General features: G+C 37.5%; 1 protein-coding gene and 1 long non-coding RNA gene across 4 annotated transcripts; one reads left to right on the top strand and one right to left on the bottom strand.

The window, feature by feature from the left end:
• The first annotated feature begins 13,922 nt into the window (after nucleotides 1–13,922).
• On the top strand, nucleotides 13,923–24,191 carry LOC111267629 (glutathione peroxidase-like). Of its 3 annotated transcripts, none has more exons than XM_022845970.2 (7): nucleotides 13,923–13,948; nucleotides 20,270–20,286; nucleotides 21,819–21,904; nucleotides 22,143–22,330; nucleotides 22,969–23,077; nucleotides 23,440–23,524; nucleotides 23,807–24,191. In XM_022845970.2, the coding sequence occupies exons 2-7, from the start codon at nucleotides 20,281–20,283 to the stop codon at nucleotides 23,933–23,935; spliced, it is 603 nt and encodes a 200-aa protein (XP_022701705.1). In that variant the 5' UTR covers nucleotides 13,923–13,948; nucleotides 20,270–20,280; the 3' UTR covers nucleotides 23,936–24,191. The 3 variants fall into 3 exon arrangements, with proteins under 3 accessions (XP_022701705.1, XP_022701703.1, XP_022701704.1); XM_022845968.2 differs by lacking the exon at nucleotides 13,923–13,948 and adding an exon at nucleotides 18,311–18,452; XM_022845969.2 differs by lacking the exon at nucleotides 13,923–13,948 and adding an exon at nucleotides 18,688–19,029.
• On the bottom strand, nucleotides 14,112–18,211 carry LOC147752511 (uncharacterized). Its single transcript, XR_015313893.1, has 3 exons — nucleotides 17,626–18,211; nucleotides 16,740–17,462; nucleotides 14,112–16,056 (listed from the first exon to the last, which is right to left on the bottom strand). It is a non-coding gene; the product is annotated as an uncharacterized LOC147752511 (long non-coding RNA).
• Nucleotides 24,192–24,780: the final 589 nt, after the last annotated feature.

The raw sequence follows: 24,780 nt of genomic DNA on the forward strand, positions 1-24,780 counted from the left end.
AGCAGATGTCTTAGGTCTACCTTCTCCCGCTGTGCAGCATACACCCTTAGAAGAACGGTATATAGGTAACCTTCACCCGTTCGGAGTTTTATGTTTTGTTCTTTTAGTAGCTGAACAGATTTTTATATAAACTAAAGATTCGTAGAGACGACCGAATTGAAGAAAACGTGCGATGTAGCAGATGGGGCTTAATTTGATAGCTGCTGTTCTGAGTGCAAAGCCTCTGTCTTTTCCACGCACTATCTGTAAAGATCGACGTAAAACCTTCGTCGGGAGTATCTCGTATATTATTATTGTTATCTTTATAAATATGCATATAAATATTAAAATATTTTACTAGGCGCATGTTAGGCTTGTCATTAACTGTTCGACAAACACTGTTCGATATCATTTTTTCGTTTATTGCTAAATTTGCCCTGGTTTACATGAGAATTTAATTCCTGTAACACTATTAGGCAAACGAGTAGTGGTTATCATAATTACCACTATTATAGATTTCTTATTCTTACGCTCATATATAACATTCCGAGCATCTTGATCCACAAAGCTGCCGTGTACATTACTGATGAATTCGATTTGAATAATATGTGCCCCTTCACCTGCCATTAGAAGATCCAGGCTGATTCGGAGTGACTATAGGTAAGAATTGCGAGTTAGTGCGTACCTGAAAGAAACAAGCTCACCCGCACTTACCCCGTACTGGACAGGCTTTGCTCTGACGGTATCCGGTCGTACTTGAAGTGTATTATAGAAGTTTTCTTTTAAAAAGTGTCCATCGACCAAAATGGTGGCGCCTACTATAGCGCATTCAAAACTGTTAAAAAATTGAAGGAGAAGTTTAATAAGCACGAAATTTACCTCAATAAGCCTACACTATGGCGGCCTTATTTATGTGTCTTATATCTTTCGATCGTTTTTTTGGAAGGTAAAGTCTGTATGACTAGGTTTTTTGCAAAACAATGAACTAGTAAATTCGTGTACGATAAAAAAAACTTTGCCAATTATGCCTGAATTGCGTAAAAAGTTTTTAAAAATTCACTGCTTCGTTCCAAACTTTTAAAAAAGCCCGAAGCGGTTTCTCGAATAACATGACATCCAAACGTAGCAATAAGTATTGTCAATGTTATCTTTAGATTGTGCATATTCAACAAACCGGTACCATTTATAAACTGGGGAAATAAACGACTTTTTAATTAGTTAAAAAAAGCTAGAAATACCTAACGGGAATACTGAATGTAAAAACATTTAGTTAATTTAAAGCGAATGCATTATCTTGCGGTTTTTAGATCACGAAAATGGCGAAGATCCTCTTCCCGAGTAGTTTCTAACTGACGAGCAAGTTAATGTCGAATTTGACTGTAATCTTTGTCCAGCATGGTCTAAAGCTCTTTATTTATAACCTCCCTTCTGATCCAAATTAGACGCCACCATTCAGAGAAGATTGCCTTTCTCAAAACCAACTCGTTCACTCATATGGGTTACAGTACGTTACTCTCCGCGGTCTCTTAAGGCCTTATATTGGCTCTTTTGTTTAAAAAAATGACCAAAGCTTTTATTAAATTTTTTCAATAAAAGTAAAGGATCTTAAAACAAAAATTAATATTAAGAAAGCGTATTAGTGCATATAACTAGTGAAAATATAACACTAAAATTACAACTATTTTTGTAATAAATAAATTTGCCAGTTTCGATGCCAATAGATATTCCTCTCGAAAAAAAAATAAACACGTTCATTTTAGACTAGGTTACATAGGGTTTACAGCGGTTAGTTGGAAAATTTGGCCTAAGTTTAAAAATTCATACCGCATGGATTAGACATTCAGCTAGTTCTAAAAGTAGGCACCGTATGTAAAAAAAAAGAGAGAAGAATTGCATTAACCCGAGCGATACTGAGTAAAATAGATGTCTTGGGTTTCAGATCCAGTATGGACTCGGATCATTTAATTATTCAGCAAGAAGAGCGAAACTAGTAAGTAATTACCAACACCTTTGAGGGAATGTACACAACTGGCACAATATTAAAACTCTCTGTGCCAGGCACGGGTCTGTAGCGGTAGTGCCATAACTATTATTCTAAATAACATGTACGTACCGCTAGCCATATTGATAGAACACGACTGTATGCTGAGCTGATATTGAAGACTAAGACAATCGAAGGATATCACTGCATTTCAGCCAATTATTAAACCTATAACCTAACGACTATGAGTCCGAGTCCCTGCGCAACAACACTTTTGAATTATCGTACACTATATGCGATTTATACAGTATAGATGATTACTATACACTTGACTTATACACAACAGCACATGCCCATTCCCTAAAGTAGAAATAAGGTAATCAATAAACCGACATAATGAATCGTTTATCATTCTAATAATTGTATGCATGATAAACAACGATCTTCATTCATCCAGGATGTGTATGGTGCTATGTATTAGCGGCGGGTCTTAAAGCGGTAAATTTTGTCAAGCAGATATCTGATGCGTTCCAAGCGACCGCGTGCTGAAACATGTCACAAAACGCAGTCTAAATTAGATTGATTTGATTTAATATCCATATTACTGCATCCATTAACGCTTTTCACTTCACGGTCACAAAGTATTTAAATTACACATAAACCCTAACGACGTGATTGCTTTGTGCTTGCGGTCCGCGGGTCGTCTGGCGGTTCCAACTAGCCTCCCGGGGGCAACGTTTACGCAGAGAAAACGCAGTCGCGTAGGAAAGATCACCTAGAATTGCTGCTATCCTTACTAGCTTCGAAGATGCTCTATTCGTTTATAGTCTAGCTAGTAGTTGGACTGTCTTATGGTACTGTGATTACTAATCAGGCGTGTCTATAGGTGATACCGATATATCTATGTAAAACGTGCTCTTTTTAGCTGAGCGATCCCCGATATTCAGTATAAGTTAGCCATCGATTGGGGCACGGTTGCGGCGATGAAAAATGCCCTTGTCCACACTAGCTTCGCTGACACTCTTAATATCCAATTCTTGTAGGTATCTTCATCAGTACTCTCGCTGGACGGAACATATTTTTCTCTGGGAAATCTCTTCTGAATAGTTAGAAGAACCTGTGCGTTAATATATTTAGTGCTAACATCGTAAACCAATGATCGTCCACTGAATGGGACCATGAATGAGGACCCTTAGAAAAAGGTTTTTCCAATTATTATGCATTTTCATTTACACGAGCTTTATACTTCTAACATATTTAATGAAAACAGTAACCTTGCTTAGCCTTTTTTAAAGCAAAACAAACATACATAACATTTCAATGACAAATACATTTTACTTCAAAAGCTACTATTACGTCATATACGATGGTGGGACATTCGTGCATTCTGTTCACAACGCTTTTGGTGAGTTTTACTATGTCAAACCGGCCAGGTTCAGGTTTAAGGCCGGCCGGTATCGCCACGGCAGAAAAAGTCAATTTTACTTTCGTGAACCCGCCACTCCCTTTCTCCTACTCTCCTACGAGCGTCCAATTCGCGGCAGATACTTTTGTGAGGCCTTATACCTGTTCTGACTGCTATTATCCTTGTTACCCTACACTAATACTTCCATTAACAGTAATAACCAGCATGACGATGTCAGTTATGATGACTGTTATTGTGACAGGTTCAGTCGTGTCAGTTTGCCGCATAACCTTTTTCATCATTGGTGCACTACATACTATAGCATATATTTCCTTCTGTTTGTTGTATGGCAAGAACTTCCATCGCCCACCGTGTATGAGGATGTCAACCGGCTGATCAAACAGCAATACTCACAACCTTTACAGACTGAGTTTGCTGCTATCGTTGGATAAACCGCCTTCGCAGCGTCTCATCATGGTGGACAATCAAGAAAAGCGTTGGAAAATACGCTACTACTTACTATCACCACGATTGTGCGGTTAACCAGTCGGAAACGAGAGGTAAAGAACAGTAAGTGCCTATCTAACTATTACGAGGACTATTACACCAGCAGTTTACTGAGCTGAGTCGAAAGCATTCTATTGAATTTATAGCAGGGGACCCGGCCGTCTTGAGGGTCAGAGAAAACAGAAGTTTGACGCAAACTCCAAATTAAAACTGAAACAAAATTGCAACAGCAATTGCTGTTACAGTGGAGCAACAAGGATGGAAGTTGACGTTTGCTCCAGTCGTGTGAAGTCTTTGGAGGGGTACATCGAGGTCGAATCCTCGTAATAGGAAAAGGCCAGTGCTAAGTGCTACCGGCGAACGAAGATGCTCGTTTTTAGGACAGCGCGAAAAGTGCCAACGGCCTATTTGGCGTTTGTCGGTTAGGGAGACCTAAATGATAGCCTACCATACGAGTACCCCAGTAAAAGTCAAAAAAGGAGTAACACACGCTATGCTCCATCAATAACGATGACAAAGGCGAAGTGTGTGATTTGAAGAGAAAAAATTCTAGGTGAGTTGTGTACGTTGTTTGCTCATATTAGCAATTCACATAGATTTTTGCTTGTTATGCAATTAATTGCAACCGTTTCGTGCTTTCGTCTTATTGATTTTAAAGTTGATACTACTGCAATACTCTATAGAGTTTATATATATATATATATATATATATATATATATTATATATATATATAGAAGTTTATACTTTCATATGAAAAAACATTTTCATTTTCGTTTAATGCAGTCTTCTATACATAGAGCCTAATAATAGGTGATAAGCATCTTGAGATATGTATGTGTAACACGTCCTAGCAGTAGAACATTTCCAAAATACAATTTATCTAGTTTTTTCAGGAGGTAGAAGGGTGTTTGATCGAAATGTTACTCTAATTCGATTCTGTATACTATTCAGTCCTTTCTATAACAGGTCGAATCATTAAATTTTGTTGTACCTATACGTTTCGCTATCCATTAACATATTCTAAGCAACGATGGCTGAACTCGCGAATTGTACGAAGGCGCAATGGAATACGAAGGACGGCATATGTCAAGCTAATTCCTGAAGCAGTATCACTGAAGCGCCAACTGTCGGCCTCGAAACTGATGCCCTAGGCCACGAATGTTCGTACCAGTGAAGGATATCGTTCCAAGGCTCGACTTCAACGACCTCATACCCAATGACTAGGATTCTCTACGGTGAACTCTGCAGTAAGCATGAAGCACGCCAAAGTTCTCGACATAAACATACAAAGACAACTATATAATCAAAAAAATGTCGTGAACTCAGCTGGACTTAATGCTTTGGTGCTACTTTAACGTTTTTGTAACTTTTGCTTCAATGAAATCCGCTATTCACGTTGATGCAGGTGTTGGTCAACGGCAAAACAGAAAAAGCTATGACGACCAGACCTTAAATTATTTGCTTATTTGTAAATATTTCGTATGAAAAACTTTATGCTTCGCATTGCGATCTATGATCCTGGTTTCACTGACACCAATGAGGAAACGCTAGCGAAAATGTCTACATTGACTTGACAAAAAAAAAGGAGAAACGGCAAAAATCCGGGAAGATCTGCGCGATATAGAAAGCTGCGCTGACCCAATGTCATTGTCCATTGGGCCACTAATACTGAGCGCTTTTGCGCTGTAGAGACCGGTTTCAACGACACGGCCGCCAATTTGCTTGCCTTGATCGACCGCAACGAAAGCGAGATTTCTGCGTCGACTCTGTACGCCGTCGCCTGTATTCTCGAAGGGGTCACTTACATCAATGGATCCCCACAGAACACATTTATGCCAGGTCTGACCGAACTGACCGAGAAAACAAGATCCTGGTTGCTGGTGATGACTTCAAATCAGGTCAGATAAAACTGAAATCGGTCCTTGTTGATTTCCTTGTTAGTGCCGGTATTCAGTCATGATATTACCAAGTCTTAACGTAATTTTATTTAGGTATACTAGCAGACATAACACATATGTACGGTTTACCATTTGTTTATTGATTTACTTAGTGACCCTTAGGGAAAAACTGTGTAAACGATTTGACAAATTTAAGATGTAAATTGGTTTTGTTTTACTTACAGCGCGTTAATTAATGTCTTGATCCGAACCCAATACTTCATACTAGGTTAATCATCATGAGTACCATCTTTATTTATATTCAATTGGTACATAAATACTGGCGCCTTTTCTATCTAACAAGGAACTTCGCGTTTCATTCAGATTCTAGTAACAAATCAATTTACTATGTATTCGCCGTCCTACGACCTTATCTCATCTCTCAACCAATCTATATATTTTTTCTGGCTAGAAACTTTCAAGTCTGCTGTTAATGAACCCGTCCAGTAAGCGTTTGAAAAAATACCTATTGTTAAATGTACGGCTATTCGTGTAAGCTGCTAGTGATTGGAAAAGACGGTAACCCGACATCTGGAAAATCTGGTAGGTGCGAAGGAACCTTTTACTTAACGAGCTTTGCTATGTGCGCTTGAAGTTGTCATAGAGATGGAACGTTTTTTCATATCTATCGGACCTTTGATGTTTGAAGCTTCACTCACTCGATACAAGTAGGCCACATACAGATTCTTTTGACGGCCTTGTTTTTTCAAACATTTCCTAGTATATAAGACCTACCTCGTAAAGCCCACCAAATCTGCATTGTGAAGTTTTTGAGGTGGAGGTTTGGCTGAACTCTGGGTGTAGGCATATCTCCTAAAGCCACTCACTCTATTTGCTCATACCGACGAAATATTATCATTTGTCGGTACCTGTGATGATTCCGTTGAGAAGCGCTGCACTTCGTCAGGTGCCAAGCACGATGTTTATGGCCGCACTTTCTCGTTTGCCTTTGTCAATCCATAACACACCCACAATGGTAATCCCTGATAAAATTCCACACATACACGATGCCTGATTACGATTTGGTGTCAGTAACTTATCTTTGGGGCTAACAACTCGTTCCTTGTACAGTCCTTTTAGTCAAAGGGTCCTTTCTGCATATACATTTGGGCCGCTCTAGCAGCTCTTAACCTCGGCGAGGCAAAAAGCGAAACGGAGTGCATGTCAATATACTTTTGTACCAGGAACATCCATATTTGTGATAAGGTGCGTTCATGGCACAATAAAAATACAACGGGCTCATAGAGAAAAAAAGAGAACGGTTTCAGGCAGCATATAGTGTACAGTGGAAGGGCAAAAAGGAAGGCATGAAAAAACCGCCTTCACTTGTATTCACAATCTAATACCTAGTCACAAGTGTTTTCCGCAAGATCCGATTACTCCGAAAAAAAATTATGTACTTTTTTGTTATACTGTAACTTTTTTTCCTATATATTCCACAGATTTCAAGACCAAGTTTAGAATCGGCGATCTCTACGATGGGGGTAATGTTTATATAAACATTTTATTAGCAAGGTCTTTTGTGCCCCAAATTGAATCTATACACACAGGTAATTATGAAAAAAGATAAAATCCAACAAAAAATATTTTATCTCATCAGGCATATGGGATAGGCTGACCCACTTTTTAGAAGTCAGTACTTCACACTGTTTCTATACATTGAATACTGAAATATTTTTCGCGTCATTGAATATGGTACACCACGTACTACTTTCAACTACGTTTCATACGCATAATGGAATTTATTGAGGAACTACGTTAATTGTATTCTAGGTAAGTTCGGATGAAACTAGAACTTTCAATTGCTCACACAGAGACGAAATCAGTCCAAACAAGTGTTCACTAAAACAGACCGCTAGCATACATGGCCGCGTTACTGATTATTTATAGATTGTAATGTAAACATAATTTTATATTTCGCAGTTATGTCTTAACCATTTTTTTTCATTTTTCTTTCGCAGTCGGATCGTCTTTTTGTTCTTCCCAGATCTCGAAAATCGGATTTTTTTCAAGATTTTTTATAGTTAATTTTTTGTAACTCGAATTCACAGTAACCCTTTAAAAAAATAAAGCCAATTAATGTTTACTCAAGGTGCACTTCTCCATTTCAGCCACACAAATAAGTTCAGAAACTTTTTTCACTACAATTGCTCCTTATCGTAATATATTGAGAACGCCAAAACCGTAATCACAGCGCTACAAATTTTTACTGATCTCGGAGCTTGCGTAAAATGTAGATATATTTTTTTTGCCAGAAATCAATGTTTATCATATTGAAACTGTTTACTTGTCAACAATTCATATCGAACGAATCATTAAGTTTAGAAAATCAAAGGTCTGTTAGTGAACATTATTGGATATATTCGAATTTCAATAGATATACAATCACAGTCAACGTGGCGCATAACTGAGCGGTTTGTCATGCATTTATCTCTGCGCAAGATATCGAGTTAAGAAAATTTCCCCTACGGTACATTTTTCAGGACGTTAGAATAATAATACTTTTCAAAAAAAAAAAAAGGTAAAACCGGACTAAACTATGATTACATGAAAAACTGAACTCAGAATAATCTGGTCAGCGTAAGCCTACCTATATTTTATGTACATATACTAAATTTGCAGAAGTATGACATTATTAGGCATTAAACAAACACTCCCGTTTTTGCAATTGCCCTCATCTGCGCGCGTATGAAGCATCTTAAGCTATCCGTACAGCCGCAACGTCTCGCACCTTAAATTTCGTGATGTTCTGGAGGGGTGACCGCAGGTGTCCGATGGAACTCATCTTGCATCTTCGGTCGAAGTTTGTGCTCAAGTAGCATGTCATTGTTTGACGCAAGCATGTTTTCGATACAGCAACGGTGCTTGAACAGAGCGTGAACAACTGGAGTACAAGCAGTGTTTTGCACTGACAACTGAGAATACTGAGTACAGGATCGAAGCCCGAAAACTCAGTCAGATATTTCAGGTGCATCTGAATCCGTTGGCAGAGCTCAACGAGGACGATAAGATATGGTAGTTCAATCAATCAAATTGAATTTATTCACGTTATTGTTACTTCATATGTGTTCAGGTTAATAATACAATATCACAATCTTTAACGTTAATATATAAAACTATTTAAAATACTTTTTACCATAAAGGTTGTACGGTTATTAGCTTAGTGCATCTTCATAACTGTTATGCACAGCGATCGCGTTGCGGTCTCCCTTGCCCAACTCAGACGCGTATTCGTCTATGACACCTTATAAGTCGCTACCGCATGAGAAATATTTGATGATCACGCAGTGATCACGCTTCTCGCCGGGCTTGTAAAGCAGATTGTTAGTTTCAACCTTGTCATCGACGACGTACGATTTTGAGATTTCCTTCGAGCGAAATTTGGCCAGAGCTGAAAGGCTGAAGCCGTCATTGCTGCCGAGTTGGCTGTAGCTGACACGAAAATTAGCTTAGCACCGGCACTAGCAAGGAAATCAGCGACAATAGACTTCAGGTCCGTCTGACCAGATTTGACATCATCGCTAGCAAGTAGGACCATGTTCTTTTGGGCCAGTTCGATCGAACCTGGCCCAAAAGAACGAATGGCGAGGATCCATTGACCTAGGGATTTACGACGAGAACGCAGGTGACGACATAAAGCGCTCAGCTTTTCTTCATATCGCGCAGATCGTGCCGAAATTTCGCCGTTTCTTATTTTGTCAAGCCGATGTAGACATTGTCAGCTTGAGTTTTCTGGTTAACGGCAACGAAATCTATGTCGTAAGTAGCTTTACGAGGCACACATTTTAATCTGTAATATTCCCAAATAAGCAAACAATTAAACAACTGACCGGTACAACTTCTTTTTGTTTTGCAGTTGGCTGTCACTTACATCCATTTAAATAACGAATTTTATCAAAACTGAAAGTACTGAGACTTTAAAGTAACATTAAAGAATTGAATTCGACCGCATCGTAATGTATTGCGTATTGTGCCAGTTTGAAGAAATTTACAACATTTATATAATCATGTAGTTACAAGTAAATTAGGTCTGCATGTCCCACTCGAGAACTTTGGCACGCTCTATGGTCTTTACGAGGCTTATATTAAGGATGTCTCAGTCATCGACGATAAAATCGTTGCGTCAATAATCGAACGGATATTCTTCATTGGTACGACCACTTTGTGGCTTGGACACCGCTTGTAAAGCCGACAGTTAACTTTTATATAATACTGCCTCACTAATTAAATTGGAGCATGCCGTCCTTCATTTTCCATTGGCGCTTCACACGATTCGCGAGTATCACAACCGCTACTATTGAGTCACTGTTGTCTAGAACAAAATGATAGAGACGAAACATAGTAATTAATACAATAGAAGCTAGTGACACACCGTACGTGTTGGTCCTTTATTTAACTTTACTTATCAGACTTTTTGCCATTGCTACTGCATAATAGGGAGTAGCCTGTCTCAAGACTGATCCCAAGGCGTGTGTGCAACTCAATAGCTTATCCTGCAACGATCTACTGTAACTTTCACTTGTACGCTTGCTCTAATAAGTAAACAACCAGTTTTTTTTCTATTTTTGTACCACAGCCTTTTTATCGTTGACGATTATCCGTTAGAACAGGCTTTCTTATCTTCCCTGACAATTACCGAACAAATCTTCAGCATTTTGCCAGTGTTCTGAGGACGAATTGTCTACGGGTCAGACTTTATGCTAACGCCGTCATTTTTCACAGTAGTGGTCTGACAGGAAAACTTAGTCTTGACGTACTATTTCGAGTATCTCATACGGTCGGAGCAAATTTCAACCACCAATTACAAAGCTCAGGTATAGCGGCAACTGCTTTTGCAGGTTTGACAGGAACTGGTTTTAGTTTCAATTTGCAGTCTGCAATTGACATTTCTTTCCTATGCGCTCTTAACAAGTTTGTACCTTCTACTGGATTTAAAGGAGAACTCACGATTTAGTTAACAGCAGTAAACACCTAATATTAATTTTCAGTAATAACGATGGTGAAGCTAAGCAATAAGCAGCAGTGTTTTTCGTAGCATTTCGATGAATTGTCTGTTTGGCCGCATTCTCTGCAAACAAAGGCCCTTTGGATGCACTTTTTCTACCAATTTCTGTAAATAAAATTGAGGCAATTTCGTGCAAGTTGTGCGTGTAAAAACAAAAAAAAAGAAACGGGCAAGCCTTCCGATCGGCTGGCCGGCGTCTTTATACACGTCAAAGTTGAGTGGCAAAAGTTCTCGACAAAGTGAGGGAGGGACTAGGGTGCCGTGAGAAACGGCGACCACGGCAATGGCAAGTCGCTGCCATCTTGAATCAAGCTGTTGCTAGGGTCTTTGCTCTGCAAGTGAGCTGGACGTTTTATTTTATACACCATATGTATGTCAATGAAACGGACTGATGTTGTGCCACGAAGTTTTGTACAGGACTCATGTAAACTGTTAGGCTGTATTGTAACGAAAGTTCCTATACTTCAGGATGTTATAAAGTCTGTTATAATTCACCCTTCTCATTTTCTCGTTGATCTGTTTGTTCCGTCTTCGATATGGCCGTTGTTATTCAATGGAACGTGACCGACGTCAACGAGTTTCAAACAATACTAACAACATGAACAAAAACTTGCAGCAACCGCGATCGTAATCATGGTGGTTATTTCTTTTCAGAGAAGAAGTCAGAAGTGTAACCAAAACAGCCACAGTTGGAAACAGCTGGAAAAAACAGTTGAACACCGATAATAAGACACACGAATGTTTTGTTGTAGCGTATGACGGAACGGTAACTGTTTTTGGCTAGCGTTTTATTGTTATTTATTAACACTGTTCATGACGGAGTCTGTTTAGGTTTAAACACGTAGCTATTCAACTAATTTGATTTAATCATGCTACCAGTTCTTACTAGTGTTCCATAGTGTTCTAACCTAATAATAATAACGCGTAGTAATTAATTTATATTTATATTCTTTCCTGGGAGAAGACAGCATAGCCGTAAGTATATGAACACCTAGATTCTCACAATTACTTGCAAAAGAGATCCAAGGCCTCAGTTGCCTCGTCTGTTCGGCAATCGTCGTAGTAATTTGCGTAAAGGCGATTATCGCATATAATAACAAACACAACTTAAGATCGATTTAAAAAGCTACAAACAAAAACACTGCACTACCGTTTACTACTACTTGAAGCCCAATAATAAGGAGTATCACTCTATTGACACCAGCGCACTGTAGATAGCGTATTGTCATATATACAAACACATCTTGTTAACGATCACTAAACAACACCACAGGATAATCCAGATATCAACCTTGGTAGAGAAAAATATCACATTGTCATGCAAGATCAGTAACAGCACCAGGAATGGAAATTAACAACTTTAAATTACTGCATATTATCGAATACTCTCTCGGTAGGATTATTTTTCAGTTAACTGAAAGCACTGTATAGGTGGGTTTAACACTTTGAGGTAATGAAAAACGTATTAGATACATAAATGCTGTATATTTTGGGTCAATAACGGCATTATCTATATATGCTTCACGCAAAAACAGTAGGTAATTGTAATGCTCTTTCTATATGCCTTTAAACATACGGAAAGCCAAACATCTTACTTGTTCGGAATCAATGAAAGACATTTTTCACTTCGGATTGGTGTAGGAAATCCGCTACGCATCGCCAGTAACAACAAAATACACAGCATATGTTTAAACCGTTTCAGTAAGCTGCGTCCAGCGCTGCCGCGACTAATTCATGGAAAATCCATTGCCCTGTCACCTGTACAATTTGTATGTTACATAGACAAGCGAAGCTTGGTAACAAGTCGCGCTTGACCGGGCAGCAGTTTTCGATTAAACTTCACTGCCATTTTTTATAAATCGTCGTTCGGAGGAAAATGCATTTCTCAAAAATAATCAGTTCAACCTCGTGTGGTACTACGCGACTGACTCCATTTGCCGTTCGTAAACCTGTATAAATATTTTACACCTAACTATCACCGACTAGACGTTTTTAGTTGACGAACAAGTAATTCCTATGTAAAGAGCGCCGACCAAGCAGATTAAGGCCTCCATTTCTGCATAGTGCTTAAATAAATATTCTTGCGAAGGTGATTCCTCCAGGTGCTCTAATTATACACAACGCATTGTCCAGTTGCAGAATTGGCGACAATAAAGTTCAATGAATGAAGATTTTAAGCTTTGTATCACGCAACCATCCGATTACGGGTTGAGAGTAATTTTTATGTACCTACATATAGTCCATTGATTCCTGGCTGTTAAAAAGACGTGTGCTACAATTGGCCTATTGAAAAACTGGCCGCCTCTAAAACTAGTAATGTATGCATTCGTTTTGAAGTACTAGTTTAATAAAGACAGCGTAATAATTATGTTGTATATAAAAAAACGAATATAAGACAAAGGGTCCCTACGACGGTATAGCTGCGCTTGGCCGACCCTTAGCCAGGAGTCTTTGCAGCTTCCGGCTCTTGAGACTTTCATGATATTGCTGTAGTATCTATCACTCAACTATATAACCTGTTGCTAAAATTTTATTCCAACGTTTAGTAATAAATTAGCTCCAAAATACTTTTTTTAATTTCTTCATCCTTTTAACATTCATATATGCAGACATACACCGTTAATCACATTTGTGTAAATACAGGTTCACTGATGACCTGTCGATTTTTTGTCCTAAACGGTCGTCGTAGACCTGCTTCTCCCATGGCTATACCTGGTAAACCCAGAACCGTAAGTTGCCCACCGTGTTCACTTTGCAGGTAGAGAAGTAGCGATTCCTGATACGATGAAGAGTGTTAGATTCCTGCCGATTCGAATTTGGCCTGACTTCACCCCCAAATGACAGCCGAGTTTCGAACTTTCGATTGGCTGTAACCGTGGTTCACCGTCGCGTCGCCCTTTGCAATCAAGGAACGGAGAGCTTGCAGCGTTTCGTATACGTCCTTGAGGCGTTTACCTACGCGACTCTACCGTAGCATGCCGACCCTCACAATCAGATCGAAACGATCGGTCAACCCGGAACACAATGATGACGCAGCGACAAAACATCATTCTCAGCTAGTTGCAGTTCGTCCCATTATAGCGTATGAGGACACCCAAGCAGTGAGATCTAACGTTGGATTAGCGATATTAAAGTAAGTATAAAAGAGTTTTATAGATGTCTCAAGCCGCGAGACGATATGTTTATAAAACATACTGTCCTGAAACAAATTACTTTCGAATGATGAATATGAGTCTGCTATATTTATAATGTTTTAAAATTGTATTTTATTTGAACTAAACATATTTCCGTAGGCTGGATATACTTGTGTGGAAAATCCTAATTCTCACTGTGTACGCGCGTACTGACTACTTATCAAATGATAAATCGCCTATCTTAAGGCAATCTTTTTTATATACTACATACACTACGTAGCGATACATATAAGAATTTAACATACGTAGACCTTGATCGTTATCGTATGGACAGAAAACGAATAGAAACAAAATGTATTTTCATTTGACTCACATTATTTCCAGATGTCATTTTTGGATATTCCCTCCAATATGCACACCCATGAATATAGTTGTCGAATTGAGAAATAATAGTTTTCCAGAGTGCAGTTTTGCTCTGGACAAACTACATAAAATCGTCCAGCTTGTCGATTCGCCACAAATTGGTTTAAAATTCATTCCCTTATAAAGTTCATTACTAAACTTGTATGCCCGTGAGCGATATTAACTTAAATATCCAGAAAGTCTGTTCTCCCTAAGTCTTGATGGCAGTTCATACTGCTAAAAGCGGTTGTCGAAACATTTTTGGAACCAGTACTAATAACTGAACTGCGTTGCGATAAAATATTTTCTTTATTTTCCGAAATCTCGTATATTTGTACAGTTCTATCTATTAGCGCCAGATCCGGTAGAAAAACACTGAATAAAATTACAATCATTAGTTCAAATAAATTTCCACATTTCTTATAAGCTTCTCAATTAAAATTGATAATTATTTACCTTGCAGTACCCAAACTTCATAAACCATGACAGGTGATTAAGCGTAAAAGTAATTTTTGACATTGTTGGCAATTACGCTAGCATCATTCGTAAAAGAAACTCATATCCGAAGCCGGTTTAAGCACAGGACGGTTCCTAGTTGGTCATTTTGTTACTAGAAACGTGGGGGATACATGCCAGACTGCCAGCCATAAACTATTCAAAGACTCGATTGCCTATCACGATAGACATTAACAAATGACAAACGTACATACTTAAAACATTTAGTTTTTGTACTTAGCAAGACGTATATTACGAGCGCAAAGGTTGATCGTTTTGAAATAATTGTAAATTATGCTTTAAACGCAAACGTATCTTTAGCACATGATGACCCCATTGAATCTACTTTGCCTGGCTGAACAAATACGTAACCCAGTCATACAAATTTCTCTCTCGATATTGCGTTATTATTCGATATTTTGACTTCACTCTACATAATCCATGTTCACAGAATCCACGTTATGTTTACAGAACCACAATAGCTACAACAAAATACAACAATCGCCGGATTATTTGTAATAATATTTCGTAGACCAGATGGCCTGCTCATCATCTATCGATTATTTTAGTTAATTGTGTAGATATATTCGGTGAAGTAAGTAGTGACGTTTGCATCCAAATTCGAAACGTTATCCCGAAAAAGCAAATACTTGGAAACTTGCAAAAAGCCTTGTGTTATACGTAGCGAACATAAAAGCTTATTTTGAATGCTTATTATCTTTAGGTACCTTGATGTTTTTATAAAAATTCAAATATATAACTCGCGGCATGTCACCTGGTGTTGTTGATTCGCTCTATGTGTTACCATTTTCGGAATCTCTTTGTGTAACTTAAATTACACATGAAAATAGAAATGCACAACGATTCACGTTCTATTAGGTTCAATTAAGCTCAAGCAAAAAGAGCATATACTTTGTTCGGTGTCTTTACCTTTTATTTGACTATTATTGTCACCTAATTTATCGGCCGGTGCATTTAAATACTCATAGCAACGCATTGAAAGGTTTGCCTTTCCAAGTTTCGCATTGTTTCTCTTTTCAGCCTTAGTCTCAAGTAATCACGTTATTAATTGAATCGTGAATTTTATTTTTCATGAATTAAAGTGTAAAAAAATGTATACTTCTGAGCCATTTATCGAATCATGGAAAATTTTAAAGATGCCTGATATGTTCAATTATTTCGAAACGAATTGTAATTTTAGCAGTTTTATCTGAAATCATAATAACATAAAGAAAAAAATAGAGCGAAAAATTAGACATAAAAAAAGTTGTATTTCTTACAACGATAATAACTTCGTATATGCTAAATTTGATAACTTTTTTGTATGCAACACTACGGGGTATTATGAGAACACTTACCAAATATAGTCATACCAAAGGTTCTATAATAAGTACGCTTGTAGACAGTAATAACGAAACTTAAGCTAGTAATGTCGACGCTTCGATTCCATAAAAACCTATCAATTTCAGAAAAAAGATTCTCTAGGACACACTCTATTTAGTGTTAAAGTATCTATCGAACGTAACAAGTTCTGAATCGCCTGCCTAAAGAGGATATGGAAAATACCAAGGCCATTAAAACAGTGACAGCTGCAACGGCCCTGACGTGACCAACAAATTGTTTACTATGTATAAACTCATGTTGTCATTAAAATTTTATCATTTTCAAAATAAGTGAAAAAAACCTAGTAAATGTTAAAAAAAAAACGTTTTTACTAGAACTTGTTTAGAATATTTGTTTGTTTGACGACAATGCATGGGATCGCTGGGAAGAGGTTATTTAGCATGGCGGTCGTGAAGCACGCTCTAAAAAATACACCAACAAGCCCATGACATTATGACACAGTCATTTTACATTTAATGTGAGATTGACGGAAAACATACAAGAACGTACCAACGGAGATCCTTCTGGGCTATGCAGTTGAAAGAATCGAGGATCAAGGATTTCCTTTTTCAATAATCCTATTTCTCGCTGTAAAACAGGTAGATTATATATTATATTTATTTTGAAGACAGCCTCTGGTAGCCTTAGTATAACTGATACAGACGACAGCGCCATCATCCTGTAGTCGATCGCAGATTACAAGTATTCAGGAATGAAGACACAAATATTATCATAAGCACCAACAGTTTTTTTTGTAGCAGATTATTGGTTAGAGTTCCAATGTGAATGTACCCCCAAGAAATTCGCATTAGCCCCAGTGGCTTAGACAAAACTAAACAGTGAAATACAGACTTCCTTTCCCAACGTTCTCTAGTCACGGTCCTCTACTTTATTTCAAATTCAAGTAGACTTTTTTAAGCTGTATAATATTTCGCTGGTAATTTCGACGGTTGAGCTCAACTGCAGCTTGTCCAAGTCGGCCATTGATCGATGACAACCCTATATTAACGAGTATATTGACAGGGGTCACACAAGAAGAACGACCTTAGCGTAGAAATAGTGTACACAGGATACGAAACAACGATCCGATTGTCTACATTCTCTACCACTTTGATACGGCCACTGGGAGATCTCGAATAAAAATGACATACAGAAATATAAAACATGAGTAGAAACGTGCAAATATGATACAACAATTCGAAGTAGGTGATTTCTTGGAACTGGTCATCGGCCCTGAAAAATTCAATTTTTAATCTCTGTGTGTGTGAATGCCAAACTACAAATGCCTTGGCAAATATTCTATATATGTGAGATGTGATAGTACAAATACATTTTCAACTTTGCTAAAAAGTATGGATTTTGTAAAGAAAGTACAATTTTGTTGCTTGTTACTTACTAATACTATTATTAGTAGACGAAGGAGGAGTTCACATCGAATCCTTCACTTATGGTTAACAAATATGAATTAGTACTTATTTAGAATTCTTCAGAATTCAAATGTGAAAGCCAATTCTTTTCCAATAAAACTTGTCTCAAAATTTAGCAGAATGTTACAAATTATACTCATCTGTTGAATGTCTCTAGTGGAAGTTCGTTCGATGGCTCTGCAAAACTGCAATAATCATTGCATGTGATTCTGTCTGTTGTGTTTAATCAACTATTATTACTAATACTGAATCCGAATCTTGCTGAGTTTGTCTATCCTGTTAAAATTTATTCACGCACCATCAGCCAATTATCAATTATCAAAAGTTTAACCGTACTAAGTAGTTCTTGTTTAAAAATATGATCGTTTAAAGCTCATGCTATAGGAGTATTATATTCACGTTATCCACAGGAGACAGCTATTGAATGTTAAGAGAAAAACGCATTAATGCGTTATTGTTGTAAGTTAGAAATTTTAACTCAATAAAATCAAAGCCCACTTCCGCAATAGAATGCGCGACGTTCAGCTCTATATATGCTTTGTTCTACCGTTCTGTTTGCTTTTAAAGCACGATCTTCCAAATTCCAGAAAAATAGACGGGAAGGGTCGTCTACGCGATGACACTCGCGAACACGGTTTGAAAAAAGTATCCATTCGTCTGCTGATGTGAGTAAACAAAGAGAACAGAAAGAATCTAGCATAGAGTTTCAACAGTCAGTGGGACTATAGTTGAGAATCAGGTGATTGTGGGAATACGATGCGAATTCTACCAATTATCGGCAAAGGCTTGTGCCAAGGTGGGTCGATAAGTAAGAGAGCACGCCATCGCATGATTGTGGCTCATGTAGATCTGTTAGTGGTGAATGCATCACACCTATCCCTGCGTGCTATAAACAAAGTCGACCCGCTACTGTTCTAGTTTTTTTCTATACGTAGTTAACAAAATATTTCCATTCACAAAATGCGATTGTGGATTGGTATATATGGTTTTGAAGACTTGCGACGCAGAGGGTGCTGGTCACAATGAAGTTATAAGACCGTAGTCATGCCATGCTAGACTGTGGGTCAACGAAGGACAATGTGTGCACGTGTAACTGTTCTTCTTAAATCCTTGGCTGTAATAATGTCAACTGAACTTAAGGGCGCTATGAATAAGCTGCTAGTAGACCTTCAAGTCCCACAGAAATTTTGTCGCTGTCTCGCGCCGTCATCGATGGATCGATGAGTGAACTGAAATCTAAAGTCATTCTCCTCATGCGTTTCGGTTGATTACGATAGCGAACATGGGCTGATGCCATTGGTTTGATATTGATGTGACCTTCAACAGCAAAACGCATTATTAAAAGCTGCAAAACTGTCAGTCGGCACGAAAATGTAGGAGTTTTGTTAATGATACTTAACTGTATGCAAGCTGCAGATGTATTTCAGTTATATATGATGTTCTATTCTATGCTTTGAACCCAGTAAATACATTGGGAAGCCGCTAGATCGGTTCGTGGAACTTCCGAGTTAGACAAACGCGACTTATGCCCGATTATAATACGCAACAAAACGCGTATAAGTTTATATTGCTAGATTAATGAAAGATAGAAACGATAGCTCTGTTGAGCGATTTTATGGATATTTTAAGGAATATAACCTAATCGGTGAAACGGCATAAGGGTGATAGTTTGTGATCTTTACAGTCACCTAATTGAAGCAAAGGTTAAGAACGGGATATCCAAATATCATAAGACTATGAGACACTGGCACTACTGCGAGCTAAACGTCTAGCGCAATCATGCTTTGCTATGCCAATTTTCAAAGTCTAAAGACATCTTTATATCTTTCAAAAGTAAAAAACAACGTCCTTATGTCTCTCGGTGAATCCGTTTTTCATCGTGGTTAGCTGTGTACTTCCTCCTAATTGCGTAGAAAACTTGCCAAAGATAGAACTTTGCCTTGAAAAGAGCAACGAACCATAAATGTAGTCATTTGTTGTGTTCTGCAATGAAATACTTGCTAATAAGCTTCCGTAACGATTTTAACTATAGGCCTACACGTATACAAATGCAGTAACCCTCAGTGTACAGGCTGTTTGGTACTAAAAGTTTTATTTACACAACCACTGGTGTATTTCACGCCTGCCTGCAATACTTCTTACCTTTGACACACCTAAATTTTAACACATTTAATGGAAACACAGGTGCGGGGCGAAGTCCACGGGTGCGTATACTATGTTATACTACTTGAATTGAAACTAGCCTCAAAAAAGAGGAATAATATATTGCATTTCTTCGGTGTACCAATAACAGGCTTTGCTACCTCTAACATGTTGATCTTAATGCTTAATCAGCTCAATAAAGAGTTCCGCTGAAAATAACATTATTTTTTAATACATTTAAAAAAAAAATTAAATTTGCAGCCATTACACTATTACATTCCATTATTTAATTTCCACTTAATAACAGTTATCTTTCGGCTGGTGCTACGCAAGTTATTAAAAGTAGACATCGTGGACTTTGGCTATATAAAATTGTATTACTTTTTTTTTAATTGCAGCCAGGAAGTGTCAGAGTAACGCAAAGTGCAATAATTATCTAATCATTATAATATTTCTCTTTCGTCATTTCAGCTGCAAGAAATATGTCGGTAAGTAAACATTACCTATTCATAATTGGTCATTATATTTATTGCTTAATATTTACATTAACTTATTAAGCTAACTACTCTATTTATTATAGATGATGTCTCTCTGTCTATCCGCCTACAAAGTACATTTTTAATGCCACAGTTTGCTTTCGTTGTTGCTTAGGGGGTGTGTGTGCAAAAGCTGTAAATACTGGTCTATATTTTGGTCGGTGGACTCTTTGCGCTCAATTTGTTCACTTGTCTAAATAATGCCGTTTTTTTTTTAAATGGGCCATCGATTTTGGTAAAAATCGAAAGTTTGCGATTAGATTTGTTTTACGGCGCGCTAAAAAACGGAGCAAAAGAGATAGCAAAGGACCTTTATTTTTATTAACGTCGACGGCATTTAGAAACAGAGGTATAACCGCGACATCATGCAGTGACAGCCTTATAATGGTAATGGTCGTCCTGGCATCGTTAGGCAGCCAAAATATGTTATGAGGTTTAGTCGTGCAATTTTTCTAGTTAATTTGTGTTGTATGTAAGTATTGTTGTGCTACACCCATGGTTTACAATTAGCATTTGTTGTCTGCCAGTTCGATTATGGTCATCAGTGGTACAGCACATAGATTGATGAACAGTAATAAAGGCTATTAACAGGCTCCAAGTTGTAGAAGCCCAAGTTCAAGGTGTTGGCTGCACGTTGGGTAATTTCTTCATAGGAATATGCTGCTCAATTCGGGGTCCTGACGAAACGCTGTTCTTTTTTTTTACATGGTAGTCTACGTAAAGGAGGTCGTTGTTGGTACGAATCAAGAGCAATCATTTAATACAATTTTGATGACGGCCAACAACATTATCGCAGACACCATAATATACAAATATATATAAATCTTGCGTGAATGTACACAGATGTACAAAATAAGAACATTATAATGAGTGGGCCAGCCAGACCAATTCTAGCGTAAAATTAATATTGCACAAAAAATATATATATTCCGCTAAATTTATATTGAACCTTTGAAGTAAGTTGGTAGATACGTAGAATTATCGATTACGTCTTCCATTGGAGTGAACTTTGCTGTTCATTAATTGTTATCCGCGAACTCTTTCACCTAGAATTTAGGTGTGTATAATGAATTAATTTACTGTTTAATTATTCCTCGCCATTATAGTTATAGTATAGCTCTACACAATGTGTTGCTAACATATAGAGCCATAATTAAAACAATTAGTACAATATTCACTCTTATTTATACTTTCGATACTTTTTTACAACTGGATGCCAGTTGATGATTCATTTCTCCACAGTAATTCTATTTAATGTTGCAGTTCGTCGGTGACGCTGGGTATTTGATTGCAGGGACGAACTTCTTAAAAGCCAAGTTTATTTTTATTGTATTTCCATGGGACGTCTGACCGAAGGACTACAAAAGTAAATACGACCCAAATTGTAAATGTAGTTTGTGGTACAATTACAACCAGTCTGTTTGGCCTGTTCGCTTAACCTTACAAATATAATGCTTCAACATTGTCAACGTTTTTATTTAAAGGAGTCGAACTGGAAGAAGGCAAGTTCGATATATGAGTTCAATGCTCTGGATATCGACGGAAACGACGTAAGCCTCATAAAATACAAGTACGTGTAAAGATTAATAAACAAGAGACGACTACTAATGATTCCCTTTTTAGCTTCTAAAATCATTTGTACTACCGTAAATTTATTTAAATCTTATGTTTATGATATATTTTAAACCACATTTCTTATCTAGCTAATACTTGCATGTGTCCGGGTATAGTCTTTTAAGAGCGGGCGTCTTTTTTGGTAAAGTACTTGACAAACCATTTCTATGTTTTCTCCTTATACAAAAATTCAGGGGGCACGTTTGCATCATTGTCAACGTTGCCACCAAATGAGGTGCAACCGATCGCAACTATCGCGAGTTAGTCATGCTGTATGAGAAGTATGCAGATTCGAATGGACTTCGCATTTTAGCATTCCCATGCAATCAATTTGGAAATCAAGAACCGGGCTCTAATGAAGACATCAAGCAGTTCGTGCAAGGCAGGCAATCTCATTGAATAATAATGTCTTTAAGTGTAGTTGTTAAGTGCGCAGCCTTTAGTTTTTTTTTGCTCTTATTATGTTCTTTATCTGTTATGTATTAAGTTATTTATTTATAGTTTTTTTTTCTGCTATACTACAACTTATTAAGCAATATGGAGCAAAATTGTGTTTTCAACTAACAGTAGTAAAAAGAGTCTGTGCCAGTTGAATTGCGTCACGTGTCAATTTCTAGTTAAGTTTACACATAGATCCGCGGTTACTTCAAATGAATACGGTAGGTTAGAATGCACCTTTGGCCTTTGAACTTTGAAACACCAAGTTATCGAAATTTGTCATTTTGCATGTTCTTAAAACTTGCCTTTAAAGCTGTTGGTTGCAGACAAATATCTGATTGAATATTGATTGCCTCAGGGGTGCTCTTTTCAGTCGACATAAATGAACAACGTTGAGAATACACCAGATTATGATGTGTGTTAATTGAATTGCTGTTTACAACAATTCAATATTTGCGATGTAAACATAGTACGTTGTGTATTGTCAAACATGTGTGCCTAGGAGTCTTTTAGCCACCGCTAAAGGCGATTCGTGTCCCGATCGTTATGCATAACATTCATTATCTGATTGCACTAATTCAGGTAAATATGGTGTGAAGTTTGATATGTTTGCTAAGATCAACGTTAATGGTGAAAACGCTCACCCTTTGTGGAAGTACCTCCAAATGAAAGAGTCTGGATTCATAGTCGAGTAAGTGGTGTATTATAATATAGTTTACCTATATCAATTCAGTAGTCATGTAACGAAGATACCGCGTGTGTTCTGCTGCGTTTCTGTTTGATTTTAATATGACTATAATTACATTTAACGTTCTTGATGCGTAAACGAATGACAAGTTTATATTATGAACTCAATAGGATACAAGATAGAATTCTAACTCAATGGTGAATTGAAATGATATATTGTCGAATTTTGTTTTTCACTGCTGACACAAACATTTATTCTCAGACCATATGAATTATAATTCTGGCCTGTAAATAAGCGTATGTAGCACAAATTCGTCCAAGTACGCCGCAGTGCGCTTATTTAAATTGAATTTATGGTATTTTCAGTGCAATTAAGTGGAATTTCTCGAAGTTCTTAATTGATAAGAATGGCCAGCCAGTCAAACGATACGCGACGACAACGAATCCGCTTGTAAGCATGACTTTATCAAAAATCTTAGCAATATTTGATTAAATGGACACTGATAGCAGTATTGTGCATCATACAAATTAGTGTTTAACAATGTCGAAAAGGTATTTCTATAACTTAGTCAAATAGTTTATTTGTTATAATCAGAAAAGGTGTGTAGTCAATACACGAAATATGCCGACGTCATTAAAGTTGTCTATCCTAACCTTCTTATTAACTATTTAATTGTACGATGTTTCTCCTTTCATCTTCGTTGCAATTTGATTGCTTATCATCTTTATAAAGGCCATGGAAGAGGACCTACAAAGACTATTTGCTCAGACACCGCCAGATTCTCCCGGAGGCTCTCGACCAACCACCGCAACCTCACAAGTGAACTCGGGGGAGTGCTCTAACGTCTGCTCTGTCTCCTAATTAACTCTGATCGACTTTCGCTACATCATGGCCAAGAAGTCATCGGTAATCGTGCGCAGATTTTTATATACGTTTAATAATATAATTTAGCATAAAGTTCAGAGAAAAAATAGTGGTGATGCCCGGATACTAGAAATTGGCAACGAGACGGCGTGATCTGTTAAAACTCAGATTATGAAGAATCCTTCAAAAACCTGTTGGGGTGGAAGTTTTCGGATGCAAATGAGATTTAATAAATTAGGCTGACACAAAACAACATTGTGTATCTTTATTGCAGTAAGAAGAATGTGCGGTGAAAGTTAGTATCCGGAGTACAGTATTCTATCTATATCGATTGAAGCGCATCCTGAGAGAATTTCATTTATTCAATGATTGACGATATTAAAATTTCACTTTGAAAAGATTGGCAAAAAAATTTATTCTCGTAACCTATAAAGATATGTAGAAGATAACTCGCAGAAGGCCGCTTTTTATTGCCTTGGTGGAAAAACTAGGAATTATCTTATGGGAAAGTTCGATATGATGAGTGTGCATAGCTCAGCATTTTTGATGAAAAATATTTAAAGCAAGTCCATGAAAAGCCAGTCTGAACAGCATTTAGTCTATCAAATTATATAAACGGAACCACCTTCACGTCTATTTACATGAAGTGTTCTTTACTAGGGTTTTTTTAACGGTTGGAACCAGTAGCTAAGGAGCTTCAATATGATTCGTTTAATGAAAAATTACGCTTAGTCGTCTGCTAGGTTTCTATCTAATCTACTGGCAAAAATTCTTACCAGGAAAACACACCAGTATACGTGCAATTCCAACAGCAAGAGTTTAAAGATTTGACAAAGTATTTA

The sequence above is a fragment of the Varroa jacobsoni genome, unplaced genomic scaffold, assembly GCF_002532875.2.
Source record: "Varroa jacobsoni isolate VJ856 unplaced genomic scaffold, vjacob_1.0 scaffold_1203, whole genome shotgun sequence".
NCBI classification, from domain to species: domain Eukaryota; kingdom Metazoa; phylum Arthropoda; class Arachnida; order Mesostigmata; family Varroidae; genus Varroa; species Varroa jacobsoni.